The sequence below is a fragment of the Anopheles marshallii genome, chromosome 3 (assembly GCF_943734725.1).
Source record: "Anopheles marshallii chromosome 3, idAnoMarsDA_429_01, whole genome shotgun sequence".
NCBI classification, from domain to species: Eukaryota; Metazoa; Arthropoda; class Insecta; order Diptera; family Culicidae; genus Anopheles; species Anopheles marshallii.
Genome location: NC_071327.1, coordinates 33,188,961 through 33,203,789, shown reverse-complemented (window position 1 = coordinate 33,203,789; position 14,829 = coordinate 33,188,961). Strand labels below are relative to the sequence as shown.

General features: G+C 44.4%; 1 protein-coding gene across 1 annotated transcript in view; it reads left to right on the top strand.

Moving 5' to 3' along the window:
* Nucleotides 1–5,878: 5,878 nt before the first annotated feature.
* The window catches only part of LOC128710798 (serine protease filzig), a 34,804-nt gene continuing 25,853 nt past the window's right edge, over nucleotides 5,879–14,829 (top strand). Inside the window, exon 1 of the mRNA XM_053805651.1 lies at nucleotides 5,879–6,002. Within this exon, the coding sequence (XP_053661626.1) occupies nucleotides 5,879–6,002 (124 nt within the window). The remainder of the gene's footprint in view (nucleotides 6,003–14,829) is intronic.

The window sequence follows — 14,829 nt, the reverse complement described above, 5'->3', positions numbered from 1 at the left end:
TAACCAGAACTGTACATGCGTGTGATGGGATGTTTTTGATGCAAATTTATTGCCAATAATAGCGACAGCGTGCAGCGACAGAAGCGAACGACAATCGCGATGCATTACACTGTCGTTCAACAGTGCATACGGCAAAGCGCCAGTCGCGGCGATTCTCCGTGGGTCTTCGGGAACTTTGGAAAAATGGTTTTACTTTTTTTTCTACGGGAAAGCATAACATTGCAAGCGAGGGGGAGCATAACCACCTGTGCGCTTGGAGGCGATCTACGGTTGCGGTTGCGTACACCGTTCACAACAGCGTTAAAAGAAATAAATTTTCCTCACTGCGAAGACATTTGCATCCGTGCAGCGACGCTTGCTGTTTTCTTGTCTTTTTTCCATTGAATTTTCTTCTCTTTTTGCACGCCTCCAATCACGCCTTCGGACGTGTTAACGAGTCAACTGTTTAGTTCTCACCTCATAGTCAACATACACATCAGGAGTAAGTTTAAGATTTATTGCGAAGATGCAGCACATGATCGTCCGCTCCGCTAATAACTGAACCACCATTAAAGGGTAATAATGGTTTATGGTTGGTTGATTGTGAAGTGTAGTTTTGTTATATGTAGGCTCTTTATAGAATTTAAAAATGAAATTTAAAATGATCAGTTAGAGACAGACTTTTACTCCAAATGTTACAAACACATTACGGTAAAAAAAAAACATTTTAAGTTAAATAAATATTTAAGATACCTTCTAAGATTTTTAGTAATTTTTTTTTAACTTAGATTCGATATTCGAAATAAAAAACACCCTTGAGAAAATCATAATTGTTTAGCTCTAGCTGAATGATAATCAATAAAATCTAAATGCTTCACCAATAAATGGTTAATCAAAACATTACAGCAAAGCCGAACAATTGATTTTTGGCCGTAAAAATCAATTCTATGAAACATGTTAAAGAAACATTTATTTTCGTCAAATGTTATTCCCAGATGTATTGTACAACACATTAAAAACGCTAATAGCGCTTCCCAAATACACCTCCGGAACGGAAATCAAGTGAAACCGAATGGCCAGCTCATTACCGTTTGGTGGTAATAAACGTTAAACAATGTCGTCATTACCGACGCAACGAACATAGTTCCCGTACCCACACCGGCTGCTTCCATCAATTCTTTCGATGACAATTTTTTCTACACCGTTTAGGGTTGCGTCCTACCAGATGCGATGCTGCGGAACGGTGAAGGTTTTTTCTTTGGATTTTTCGTTTGAAAATAATGTTATTATCCACTTATTTGCAGCACATGCACCATGTTCCACACTGTCCGTTAAAGGGGAAAGTGCACGACTCGAAAGGGTAATCGAGTTCGGTGGCAAAGGTACGAGCCAGTGACACTTTCTTTTGTTGAGGTACGGGATAACGGTTTGAAAGGGATTTATACTTGGACATTATGTATTTAACATTTATTACAGCTTTATTACTGAGCATTTCCGATGACAATACTAAATAAATTCGTTCATTTTTTGTCTTCAACCATTCTACGATATAAAGACGAATGAGCATGTGCTGCTCAAAGTCTCTATAACACTAACAGTCAATTAACTATCCTTTCATGATACCTCCAAAAAAACATACGATTGCTGTTCAAAAATGGTGACTTTTCAGAGTATCTGAGCTGAAGAGGCCACGATGGAGCTATTTTGAAATTCTGTTAAAGGTATACTGAAATATGTTTAAGTTGATCCACCCAAATCCGCCCAAACCCCCTTTGGAATCCACCCAAATTGTCTGGGACATTTGCAAGTTAAAATCGATTCTGTTTAAAGCTTACTCAATTCAAACATACCTAAAGCTTTCATTGTATCACTTGAAAATCATTTGGACATAACCGAGATTAGTTCTCAACAGCACCAGAAAAAATGGATAAAAAATTGATACTTTGATACATTCCGATTCAACTTGAACAGCTGTCAGCGACTTAGACACTGGAGCTCAAAACCCCCTGTATAAACTGAGACACGATCTTTTCAACACAATCTGCACCGCCAGTCAGGCGCAAAATGATATGAAAAGCTCAATGACAAATAAAACACTCAACAAACCAGGACGGAAACTTGTTCTACGCCACAAATAAAACTACCCCATCGCCCGCATGCATACCGCATGGCAGCCGGAAACTTGCGCATAGCTGTGTGTTTGTACACTTTCTCTCAAGTGCAATGGCAGCCTCCGTGGTACGTGCCCGTCTTCCTTCCCGGGAAACAGTTTGTGTGCGCTAAAAAACGGTTCAATTGGTTTTTATCTACCCACTATGCTTGTCTACCGTGCCGCGTGCAGCACATGGTACAGCGACATCGTTTCCTTTTTTTGCAGCAGCAGCATTTCCTGCTGTCCCTAACCTTCACCCCTATGGTAAAGGCTAGCAAATCCGCATTTTCCCACTATTTATGCATACATATAGTGCTATGCGCTTTTTTCCCGTGACCGTGGACCCTATTGTCGTAAATAAATGCCAACGAGAGCGTTTTCGATGTGACGCATCGTTTCGTATGTGGTTCGGTTCGTTGGGCACAGTCGAGCGGGTTGGAAGTCCTATGAAAGGGGAGGAAGGGACATGATCAATTTCTGATCCCATCCCATCTCGTGGTCCTCCTAGCACATGCTTAGCACAAATGTCATACACAAAGTGCACCAGCAAAGGGTTTCCGTTCGTGATTTAAACGGCGCGGCTAATCTAGGACTATCATGCAAAGATAAATGTGACGTACCAGTGGATTTTATTGTGGTTTGATTGCTTATATAAAAGTATGGGAAAGTAACAGCTAGCCTGTTGAATCAGTTATAGCAGCAGGAGATACGATACACATTTAACTTTCAATCGATAGTGATAAAATGTTCGTTTTCTATCAAATGATTGAAATGACAAATGATTTCTTTGTCACTTCACAACTATTGTTAGGAACACTTCGAAATTTATGACCCAATGTTTTGCAATCAAATACATTGGGATACTCCATAACACACGCCCTTTACAAGTGGCAGAAACATGCTTTCCATGCGTAGGAAAAGGAATCGATCACATGGGTAGATGCGTTGAACAGCAAAACGTGCAAAGCGTGTGGAGCCCATGCGGAATCTACGCAATCGATCGACCAAATATGGGCCACTGGTACACATTATAGCGGTAAGCGGCGGAGCATACATCATCCACATAATAACGGCCGATCGCGCTGATGATCGGAAGTACCGAACCATCGTCATAACCATTGCCATTATCGCACGGGATGCCATTCAAGCTCCAGCCGATGCGATGGCAGGTGAACAACGGATGGATGAGGTGTTCGTGCCAGCCGCACTTGAAACGTGTTTGCAAAATACCCTCGGCATAGATGTCAATAGGAGTTCCCTAGATGTGTCTCTAACGTTTAAAACCAAGCTAAGCAATGGAAGTAATGTAACGAAATATGCTAGAATATACACACTCTTTAACTATGGGTGTATTATTCTAATCTTGATTTTAAACAAACGTTTGGCACAAATAAAAATATAAAGCCTTTCTCTAGGAATCACCATGACGGATTAGGTTTTTTAGATTGTTTCAGTAGATTCCTACTAATTAGTGCATCTCTTTGTATTTGTAACACAACATTGTTGAAAAGAAATCAATTTTACCTGGCGTTTTAGCTTCAAATAATATTCTATTTTCATTGTATAACTAGTTGACTTTCAAATGAAAAGCAGTTCGCGTGTGAGTTTTTCCAGAACTAAATCCGACTAACGAAAGGTACATCTATTCAAAGCCAATTTCAACCTGTTGACCAATGAGCTTCAAAACAATCTTCAGGCACCAATCGCACGTCCGCCTCACTTCAAAGTGACGTTTCACATCACTCTAAGGAACGATTTCCAATACAAGTGCTTTTCTAATTTATCTCTTGACATGGGATAGCTTCTTAGGACACCGGTCCAAAGCAGAGCAAAGCGAAGAGTGGACAAGCAGCGTCATCGCGTTTGCAAATAAAAACATCGACAAGATGCTCTTAATAATCCTTACGGAGGCATCTTCAACCTGTCGATCGGTGCAAGCTATGCTGCTAGTGCCACATCCAGGCGATCTAAACAAAACGACATGCGAAGAGAGGAAAGAAACAGACGCCACACAGCGCACCTCTGACTGTGCTTGCAGAATCATCTGTACGAACAACACCAGCGCCAAGACACCACACCTGAGAGGTGCTGAGAGGGAGAGTCCGCATAGATACTTTCTTCCCATAGCATAAAGCGTTCGGTTGCTGCTTACGGCGCGATCGGTCAATGATGTTTCAATTTCTCGAGAGGATATCGGATGGGCAACTCCGGAGAATATCCGATCGGCGTAGCATCTGAAGAAGCAGCCGCTGAGCATCGTTATTCCCCGTGCAGGTAGGAAGCGGTGCAGATAGGAATTCCAACAGGTGCGAGCGAAAGACGACAATCACGCGTGAGCAACGCGTAGCTTTCTCTCGGCTGCTTGGAGTTCTATTATATATGTTGCGCGACCGTGGGCCCTATTTCCTAGTAGACCCGAGACGACGCAACACCACGGCCACGGCCCACGGAGTAACGCGACGTCGCCGATCGTAACGCTAGGAATCCGTTCCGCGGCAAGATCGAACTGCCAGAGAAAGCGATCTGCACCAGTGTGTGATAGGGAGGGTATGGTAAAGAGAACGAGAGAAAAATAAACCGAGAGATATACACTGTGCGAGGGAGAAGTGCAAAGCTATGGGTTTGCGCCATTCCCGGTAGTGGAACAGAGAGCGCCAGCAGCTAAAAGAAGCGGTAAAAAGAAAGCGTCTGCACCAACACTCCCGGCACGATCGTGACCAAAACTGGGGCCTCCGAACGGTGCCGATCCGGAGAAGCGCGGTCAATTCCGACGCAAGGCGCATACGAGCAAGACCGTCTCGAACAGCACTCGGAACCGCGCGTCGCGAGTGCTACTTTCTTTTTCGCGGCATTTGCGCACGAACGTACGTGTGTCGATAGTGCATCCGTGAAGAACCTCAAACGCAACCTTCAATACAAAGTGCTGGCGCGAAGTGAACGCGTGCCATTTGTTTGTCATCCCGCGTGTGTTTGTTCTGTTCTTGTTGGTGTTGTTGTTCTGTTTTCTTGTCTTCTTGCGCGTTCCGAATATTCAGGTACGGACGTGGTGACGAAACACAGCGGTAGTGTGATCTCTCGCAAAACTGTTCCGAGTCCTGGCGGAAAGAACTCAACGTTAGTGCAGGCAACGAACCCTCCGTTCTCCACAGTCTTCGGCCCAAGGAACTTTGACGCGTTCCACCGCTAAGGGAAAGTTCAAGGTTCTCTTTCCTTGGAATCTTTCGGGTGAAAGTGACCGACGGGCAAAGGCGAACGTGCTTACAGACGCACGCACACGCCCACGGCCACGGCAAACCCATCCGGATGCGATCCGGGACACCAGGAGGCATTACAGTTCGTGCACGTCAGAAGTCCGGCAACGCTCTAAGTGCTCGGGGCAGCAGAATAATCGCCCCGGAAAACCGGATCTGAGACGTTACGTCTTATCGATACCATCGGAAATTGTGCTCGGAGGCAGCCTACAGACCCACCGCTGTCAATTAGCTGACAGGAGGGTGTGATTACGCGTCCGTAGAATCGAGAAGAACCCAAAAAAAAAAGGCAAACGTCACTAGAGGTGAAGAAATCCGAAGAACCGGACCGGTGTGGAATTATTAGGCCTCAGAAGAGTCCTATCACCCGCTGAGTGTGTTTGTGTGTTTTATTCGGTTTTGTTCTATTCGTTCTGTCGGACCGGTGCCGGTGTCAGTGACTGTGTTGATAACTCATCTAACACCCCTCAACAATTGCCTCGTACGGGGGAAGGCAATGGCGACTGTATACCACCGGCAACGGGCCTACGCCTGGATGCTGCCGCTTCTGGTAGCAATCTTGGCTGGCATCGCTCTGCTGACCGCGTCCGTAAATGGGTTAAGTTCAACAGGTGAAAGAGGTAAGCATGCTCCGTTGCTAAACCGGTCTCGGCCGATCAGGTGTGTCAGTTGGTTTTGGGTTCGCTTTCGGCCGTTCTTGTGATGTGATCTTGACGGTTTGGAATGGAAGATTATCACTGGAATGAAGGGTCTTCACTACCGGCAGTCCGGTATGGTTGGATATGTTCGCAGACAGATTGACGTTGATTAGCATCGGTGTTGAAGTTTCTTGTCACAAGTTGAATTTTGAGTGTTTTCCTAAGCGATATTAACACTACTGGACAAAGGACACGTCCGGTAGGAAGTTATTTAAATACTATAAAAAACTTTATGTAAATTTAATGTAATTTAGTGCAATCTGCAAAATGAATATTTATCGACCATAACCTAACGGGAGAAATGCTATACTGCAGCACATTATGCATCACGTATTTGCATTTAACAAGCAACAAAAACAATCAAAAGGTTAAATCTGATAAATAGATGTCTGATACGAATCAGATCGCTTTCCATTCGCACATAACCGTGTCTAGACCAAACGAGTTATGCGCACGAATGCAAATATTACGCTCACATTGGTCTGGACCCTGACCCGAGCCGTATTACATTTTATCGCGCTAGCTTTTGATAAAACGAACCGCTTTCTAATTTGGCATAATTTAGCTTTGCATGTGTTTTTTTTTTTTTTATTTCGAATGATTAGTGCATAATTTTTAATGAAATGTTGCATGTTGGCATAAAATATGATACTTATTTTCAACAAGTTTGCGGTATTTTCGACATCCATAAAAATACTACCAGCATCAAGCTTTGGGCATGATCAGCAATTTAAATCAAACATCGGCGGCTTAAGGCTATGCAAATCAGTTGATATATTTTTTTAAATCATATCATTGATTAATTTGTTTTTTTGTTGTCACTACTTCAAAGCCTTCAGCCAGGGTAGAGCTTTTCTAATTAATTTTCTATCTACCTAAAGGTACCCTAATGCGCCGATGTGATATAATTATAAATTAATTAACTATCTAAATAATTTGTATTATTTGAATAGCTATATAACCATCTCATAATAGAAAGATACAGCTTTGAGATTATAGTATTACAAGATACTTATAATTGTTATCTAATCAAACTGAGTTTTTTAGAATTGATAATACGGCAAAAGTCGTCATAATGGAAGAAACTCTTTAGAAGTATATATATATCGATTATAATTTGGTTTTCGGACTGCCCGTCCAATCGAATCATGCTACCCCATTTACGAACTTAAATAACCGCAAGATTCAAAGCTTTAACCATACCATGCCGTGCACCTGACTGACTAATCAACTGTGTAAACTGTGTGTGTAAAGTAAACTCAATCAATGAATGCCAGAAATGCTAAGACCATCTGAGGTTCTAGAGCTGAGTAGTATATGGTTCGCAAATTCGGATTCTTATGCGTAGTTCGGCATTTTCTCAAACATCTGAGTACGCAACTGGTCAAATTATCTATGAAATTGAGCTCTTCAAAATAGATTTGCAGAATAACATTCCCAATTTTATTTCTGTTACATTTTCCACGTTTCCAACCTCTTTTACTCGAACTAAATCTCGGTTTACTTCATGAATCTTGGCCAGTGTCTTATTTCAATAAAAAAAACACTCCACATCATTTCCCAACTGATCGTTCCGGCTTGTCCCTATGATCATAAGATCTATGTCAAGAGTTAGCACCAATCTTCCACTATTAGATCACGTCCGGATATTACGTCCGAAGACATGTTCATCGTGCCTCAACGACCTACGATTAGGTTATTATACAATGATCGAACTCGATTGAACTTGCCAGTGATCGCTTTCTTAGCGCTGTCCTCGGGCAATAACGATAATTGACGGGTTGTCGAGCGGACACCACGCACATACGCTGTGCAAACAAGTGGCATGCTTTACTCCCGACTCTAATGAGCATCGGTCTTGTATCGGTTAACCAGGGAAGGTGCAGGGGGAATTTCCCGCCAATCCCACAACATAATTGACCGATGCAGTCGATCAGGTTCATCAATAGCGTAGCAACTGAAAAAAAGGCAACAAAACAGGAAGCGATCTGCAAAGCAATCGCGTTTGCAGCTGTTTATAGACCGTAGAGGATCATACCCACATGGTACACGGGGCGCGCACATCCGGAAGGAGGTTATCTGGTGCCATCTAACAAGTTTGTGAAGCTATGCGTGCTTGCGTGTATATTTTTGCCTCACATTTTGCTGCCTCCTCTAAACACACTGCTTCTCTCCCGTCCCATCCCACACCCGTCCATGAGGGCGATCGATCACTCGCTCCGAACACGGGCACCCCGATTCCGACGAGATGGCCCGATGCTCCAGAAACGCCAGCTTCTACTAGCCCACCACCTAACCACAAACCCGTGCTCCCTTCCGCACCCTGCACGCTGGTACTGCTGGCCGTGTTTACGCAGCTTGCGCACCAGGTCCAGTAATTAATCACCAGCTCATCGGTTGCGCTTTCTTTTTCCGTGCTTACTTTTAATTATCGCCATTATTCGGATCACCCGAATCAATTTATGTAACGGATCCCACACGAGCTGTAACCCGGACAAAATAACAACAACGGAGCGTGGTAGGCCCTGGCCGGTGAAGGATGCCAACGTTCGGTCGAAAAAAAAAACAATACAGCTCGGCATGGACACGCCAAGGCCAAGGCGATCGCCGACGATCACGAATTGATCCGTTGCAGTTTTCACGCATTGGACCCGGATCGCACCAGCCAGCAAATCATTCCAAGCCCATGGTCATGGGAAAGCATCCTCCATCGCCTGCCTCCTCCCTTTTGCCACATTGCGCCTCCCACCGACGTGACACTGGAATGGATCATTTCACCGGTAATTGTTTGGGTTTTGATTAGAAATTGATTGCAATACTGATGCTGCTGCTGACGGCCGCAGAGACGCAAGAATTCGGTGACCTAATCTGATTTTTCTTGGTTATTCATCCGCATTTTCTTTACGTAATGGAACCGTAGATGAAACTGCCCGTAGCCGTAGGTACAGTTCGAACGAGACCTCATCAACGGGGCCCGTCCATTCAACGCACCGGATCGAACCGCTTCGATCGGGGCGCGAAAGCAATGTTAACCAACGAATCAAACCAACAAAAACTGCCCAAAACAACGAATGAAGAAGGAAAACTTTAATCGCTTCCATAACGATTGCATCTCAGTTCCTTTCACGTGCTTCCTCTATTCTACGGATTTTCGTAACGGCGGCTGATGCCACCACCAGTTGCCCACTTCCCACTCCCGAGCAAAAAGGGCAAATGTGATGTCGATCCGGTTTCGATAGAGTGTTCGGTCCTACCTACCTACCAAAAAACCAACCAGGGTCAATTATGCTGCGCGGCACAGGGTCAAGGTTTCGACGCTGGTGGGAAAACGCCCTCCCTGCGTATCATTGCGCTCAGGGCACGGATGGCATACATCCCAATATCTTGAGCTATCTGTGCATAAAGAAGCTGTCGGAAATGAGTATGAGCCGTGTGATCAAGTGAGATGAAGCAAGATTTGCCGGTCGTGAGAATAAAACCCTTCCCAATATCGGCAAAATCTAATTGAACCCGCACCATGGTGGCCTCACCCGGGTTCGTCCCGGATCGGACTTTTCCACCCGCCCGGAATGTCGGGTTTCGCTTGCCTGCTTCAAATAATATCCACTTTTCCATTCGATTTCCCCACCCGCTTACCGATGGACGATGCGCGGGAGCCCAGGTCTGGCCGCCCTACAGCGCATCCGTAAGAAGCCACCCGAAAAGTAGGTCTCGGTGTCGAGTTGAAAACATTTTCTTCCTCCCCATCGGTTGCCCCTCCCGTTTTTGCTGCTCTCGCGGCGCTTCGCTACGGGAGTTCCAATACGTACGCCGCGCGCTCACGTTGGTTCGCTTTCGGATGGCTTCGCGGGTGAGGGGCTTTTTTTCGGTGCACGATCGATAGGATAGTACGCTTTTTTTCGAGCGCCATCGTCGCGCCCGAAATGGCACAAATCATTTGAAATTAAGATACGTTTGGGGAATTGGGGAACGTTCGTGTCTGGCGTTGGTAATTTTTTCGCCAGTCAATGGTGGACTTCGATCGTCTTTTTTTTTACTTTTGCGTCGCTGGTGTTGTTTGTGCGTTTCGAAACGCTGACTGCGGGAAAGCACTCTTAGAAGGGAATCCCGAGGGATGCTAGAGCACCATTCTCTGGCACGGTCAAGCAGGGAAAGAGCTATCAGCAGGCTGATGCAAATGCGATTTGCACGGACACGGGATGAAATGAGGTGTTCGTGAAGTCGCGAATGAATTGGAGAGACTCGTTAGCCTGTTTAATTAACATTCCCCCCGGGTTCCTGAAAAGACGATCTTTTGTTGCAACATCTTTTGATCGACGATCGTTTCGTTTTACCAGCTATTTTATCTCTTAATTTATTGAAGATCATCTTGTTTGATTAAAATACCTTTGCATGAATTAAAAAGTTATGATAATTTCCTCAATCATCAGTTACATTAGCTTTCATATCTATTTTGGGCAGTCTAAAAGTCTCTTCAAATAGTTGAAAAAAATCTAACACTATTTCGACGTCAATAAACATGTTACGTAAAATTATAACTAATCTCCTTAACACGTTACCACGTCCCTTAAATATAAATGACGTTGTTGTGCAAATTCTCCTTTGCATTTTTGATAAGGAACAATTAGAACAAGCTCCTACAAACAAACTCTAGAAGCTGTAGAACAATGAAGTGTTGATTGGAACTGAACAACCAAATAGTAATTTACACTTTTTAAGATAAGCACGGTAGTGCATAATAAAAGAATTATATTTACTGTTTTGTCATACGATGTTTAAACCATTTGACCACATCTGTCGTGATTTTGGATGACTCAAAAAGCTTTTATATTAAACGAGTTTTTTTATTCAACAATTCACTAACATCTGTTCCGGTTGTGTTTTTTTTTCAGAAACCTGTATTATCACAAACAATCTTTGATGTGTTAGACTATTATAAGTACATTAACAATCAGTGTGACATAGTGACATTTTGGGCCCGCCGATATCTTCACTGATTCGCGCTAGATGCCAAACGAGTTAAGTTAATGAATTAAATGATCACGACCTTTGCCCCGTTTTCTCAGTACAAACTCGACCCTATAATAAAATTTAAATATACCACCGCTAGTTACCTGCTTTGTTAAAAGTCCATCAATCATTTGTCGATAGTTTCTCACGCAAATTGACATCTTAACTACTTCGATTGTTTTAAGGCGATATTATTTTCGGCTTGTATTCACCTGCAGCTCCAACAGAATGATACCATTTACAGTTTCCAACCGCCTTTCAGTCCATTTACTAAGGGCACGGATTGTGATAAATCATCACAATCGGGTGAAATCTTAATCTAAAGTCAGTTTGAAGCAGTCGCAAAGTACCGCCTGCACCGTGCCGGTAAACAATAGCACAATAATGCTCAAAATCACACCACTAACGAGCCGGAGACGGCACTGATCGCTCAACGATCGTACCCGTACAACACGCCTGCTGTCTCGAATCCCAAAGCCATCCCCGTACTCGACCATAAATCATTCATCAATAAATCATTCACCGGTATTTTCCCGTGCGAACGAATGTACACTAGAGACGAGGCTAAATGAGTCACTGATTACCCTACTTAGTGAGCCATTTTCACCGCCCGTCACTAATCACCTGGGAGGATGGGGAGTACTTCACTCTAGCGCACGATTACAGCCCTTGTGGCGGTCCGGCGCCCGAATGAAGCTATAACTGTCAACGCGCTCCGGACATACCTGATTCGCTGTTACTCTTTGCATTCCCCCAATAGATCCATCAGATCGAACATTCATCGTCGGAGTGAATAATTCTGAGCCTCTCGTCTAGATGTAGGTCGGCAAGATCGTGCCACAGACCGGACGCGAGCTGTTTCCTTACGAACAAGTTCTTATCAACCGGAGAAGAAAGCAAAAAAAGAAACAGCTAGCAGAACCACGGGACGACCTCCAACAGCATTCTCGAACCGTTACTTTTCGAACGGTGCGCTTCGACTGCCGGCATACCGGGCTACGGGGAATCTATCTACTGTTAGAATTACCCGCCACTTGGGCAGTGGGCTTCCTGTTCTGTCCGCCACGTACACCCTGAAAGGATGTTATCAATTAGTGCGCATCCTCTGCATCCTCCGTCGGCTCGAGCCTGGTCGGCTGGGGCATGTTCTGTTAGCTATTACTTAACCGGCTTTATCTGGGTGGCCGGATATTACACAACAGCACCGCTCGAGGATGCCTCAAGCGCATGTCACCCGTCACTGCGAACAGCTATTTCCGCAACCAATGTCACCATGGTGCTCGCATTCAGCAAAGTACGCCCGGAGGCAGAAATTAACGCGTAGCAAATTACAACGGTACAAAGCAGCAACCGTCGGATCGAAACCACGGTTGATTGGAGCTACGGACATGTTGCCCGAGCACGTCCTGGCACACTCTGTTTCTGCCATCCTGGTGAGTCGTGACCGAAAACCGACAGGCGGTTGCGTGATTTTGCTCCGAGTCATGGGAGAAGATTTTCTTGGAAACAGTTGACGCACTTGGAAAGTTTTAACGCACGGTTTGGTTGGAGATGAGTATTTGGTAAAGAGAGTGTAGGAAGACCTTCGCCCAGGATGCGTCACAGGGTACGTGAAAGTGGGTTTAATTAAGTTTACAAGAAATTAATCGTTTGTGGTTGCGTCCTGACGCACGAAGCGTCAAGATTGGGTTACTATCAAGCTATAATTTATATCTATTTTTTTACAAATATTTATAGAATTGTCTTGCATGAATACATTCCCAACTTATCAAAAATACTATTCTTAACGAAAAGATTTTTAGATTGGTATTTGCCTCTTTTTTTATCCTGGTCACGGCACCATATGTTCGCACACTATGCGGGGACAGCTTCGAAATAAGCATTTTAAGTTTTTAAGTGATACGTAATTTTTGTTTTTGCAATATTGTTTCAAATGTATGATAATGCGCGACTTTTCTATTTAAACAAAACGGAAAATGATTTAGCCACCAGAGGTAAAGCTGGAACAACTCAGAAAAGAAAGTACAATGTACGAATTGCGTACCATAGAATCCATCTTCACAAAACCTTTCCTTTTTCACTGATTCCGCTAGACTACAATTACCTTCTAGGTGCTTATATTTTGCCTTTCTTGTCAATGTTACCTTCCCTATCACAATGGGCTGAGTTATGAGCCCCAGCGGCTGTAACGATTGTACGCTGGAGTTTGATTTAGTGTTTATTGAATTCTGCTACGAATTCAAACGAATCACACCAAACGCCATCCCGCGTTCCTTGATGGGGGCTCTATCGATGCATCCATTTAGCGATGCGCTTGTGAACGTGGCCCCGTGGGGAAGGCAAAACCCACGAGCACCGAGTGTACAAGCAGAGCAAGAAGCAACACTCTCCTGCATCGGTTGCCTGCGAGACCGCACACTCACAACTTTCTATCCGCTAATATGCTACCATTGAAATGTACCTACCCTGCCAGTTGCAGCGGGTGAATCGAAAACGCGCCTCCATTCAGAAGCTGCATGAGCTGGGTGCGCGAAGTTCACGCAAGTTCACTTTCACATTTTTACATCGACCGGCCTGCACCAGCGTCCCTGACCGGAATGGACGGTGCCAGGAAGTAGCGGTATGAAATAATGCTCCATCCATGCCACCATGTTCGATGGCCTGGGCGGTGTGGAATGGCATAGAAAGGCAAAGAAATGACGAAAATAAAAAAGGGATACAAGGTGCAAGAAATTGGCCCCTACCGTCAGGAAGCACGCGGTTAGACATACGCGAACGAAACTGGAAGAAAAACGGGAAGGTGAATCGCGAACCTTACCGAAACAGGCCGTTAACCGACAACCGGGCAAGGAGTGGCGCGAAGAGAGTGTGTGTGTGTAAATACGATTCGATAAACATATATTTAACTCACTTTCATCGTTCTCATCGGTATTGACAATGAAAGCCGTTCACTTTGACCGGCCACAACTATGCACTCGGAAACATAGAAAGCCGAGGTTTGGTGGTTTGGTGGTTTTCGGTGAGACGCGCATGGAAAACGGGGGAAAAATAACACCAAATCGTCCAGAGGATTTGCCTTACCCTCGTCACACATGATTAGACATATCCTCCTTACTCTACGCTTATATCCAGCATGTCCGCTCTGTTCGATGTGAATGGTTTGATTTCACGCGACATGTGACACAGATGGTGACATGCGTCATCCTTCTTCCGAACGGAATTCAACCGTACTGCTACACCGTCTTGCTTCTGCACGGTTGAAAGCCGCTGTAGAAGTGAAAGCCCCCGCGCTGTTCCACTCACCGACACACACACATACACAATGGACGACACATTTGGCACAGTCATGTGGACCGAAATTGGCGTTCCCAAAGGAAATCGATATTTGCTCAAGACGCGCACCCGGCACAAAATTGGGTCCATAAAATCGGTAACAATAGAATCAACATTTGCCAACCAGCCGGAGGCATGCTGGGGGGATTAAGCTGAGTGTCTGTGTGCTTTGCATAGAAAGTGCGGTCGAAAGGCTGATGATGGCTTTGTTTAATTTTACATGCAGGAAATAAATTATGCGATCAAACTTTCGTTAGATTATGAGGTAAGCACGCAGTACGTCTATAAAAGGAAGACAGGGTCGTCAACACCTTTTGGGTGTTGATTTAGTATCAGTTCTATGGATGAATTTAATAGGAGAATTCGAATGATATAACGATGATTGTGTGGAAGGATTTGCAATGAT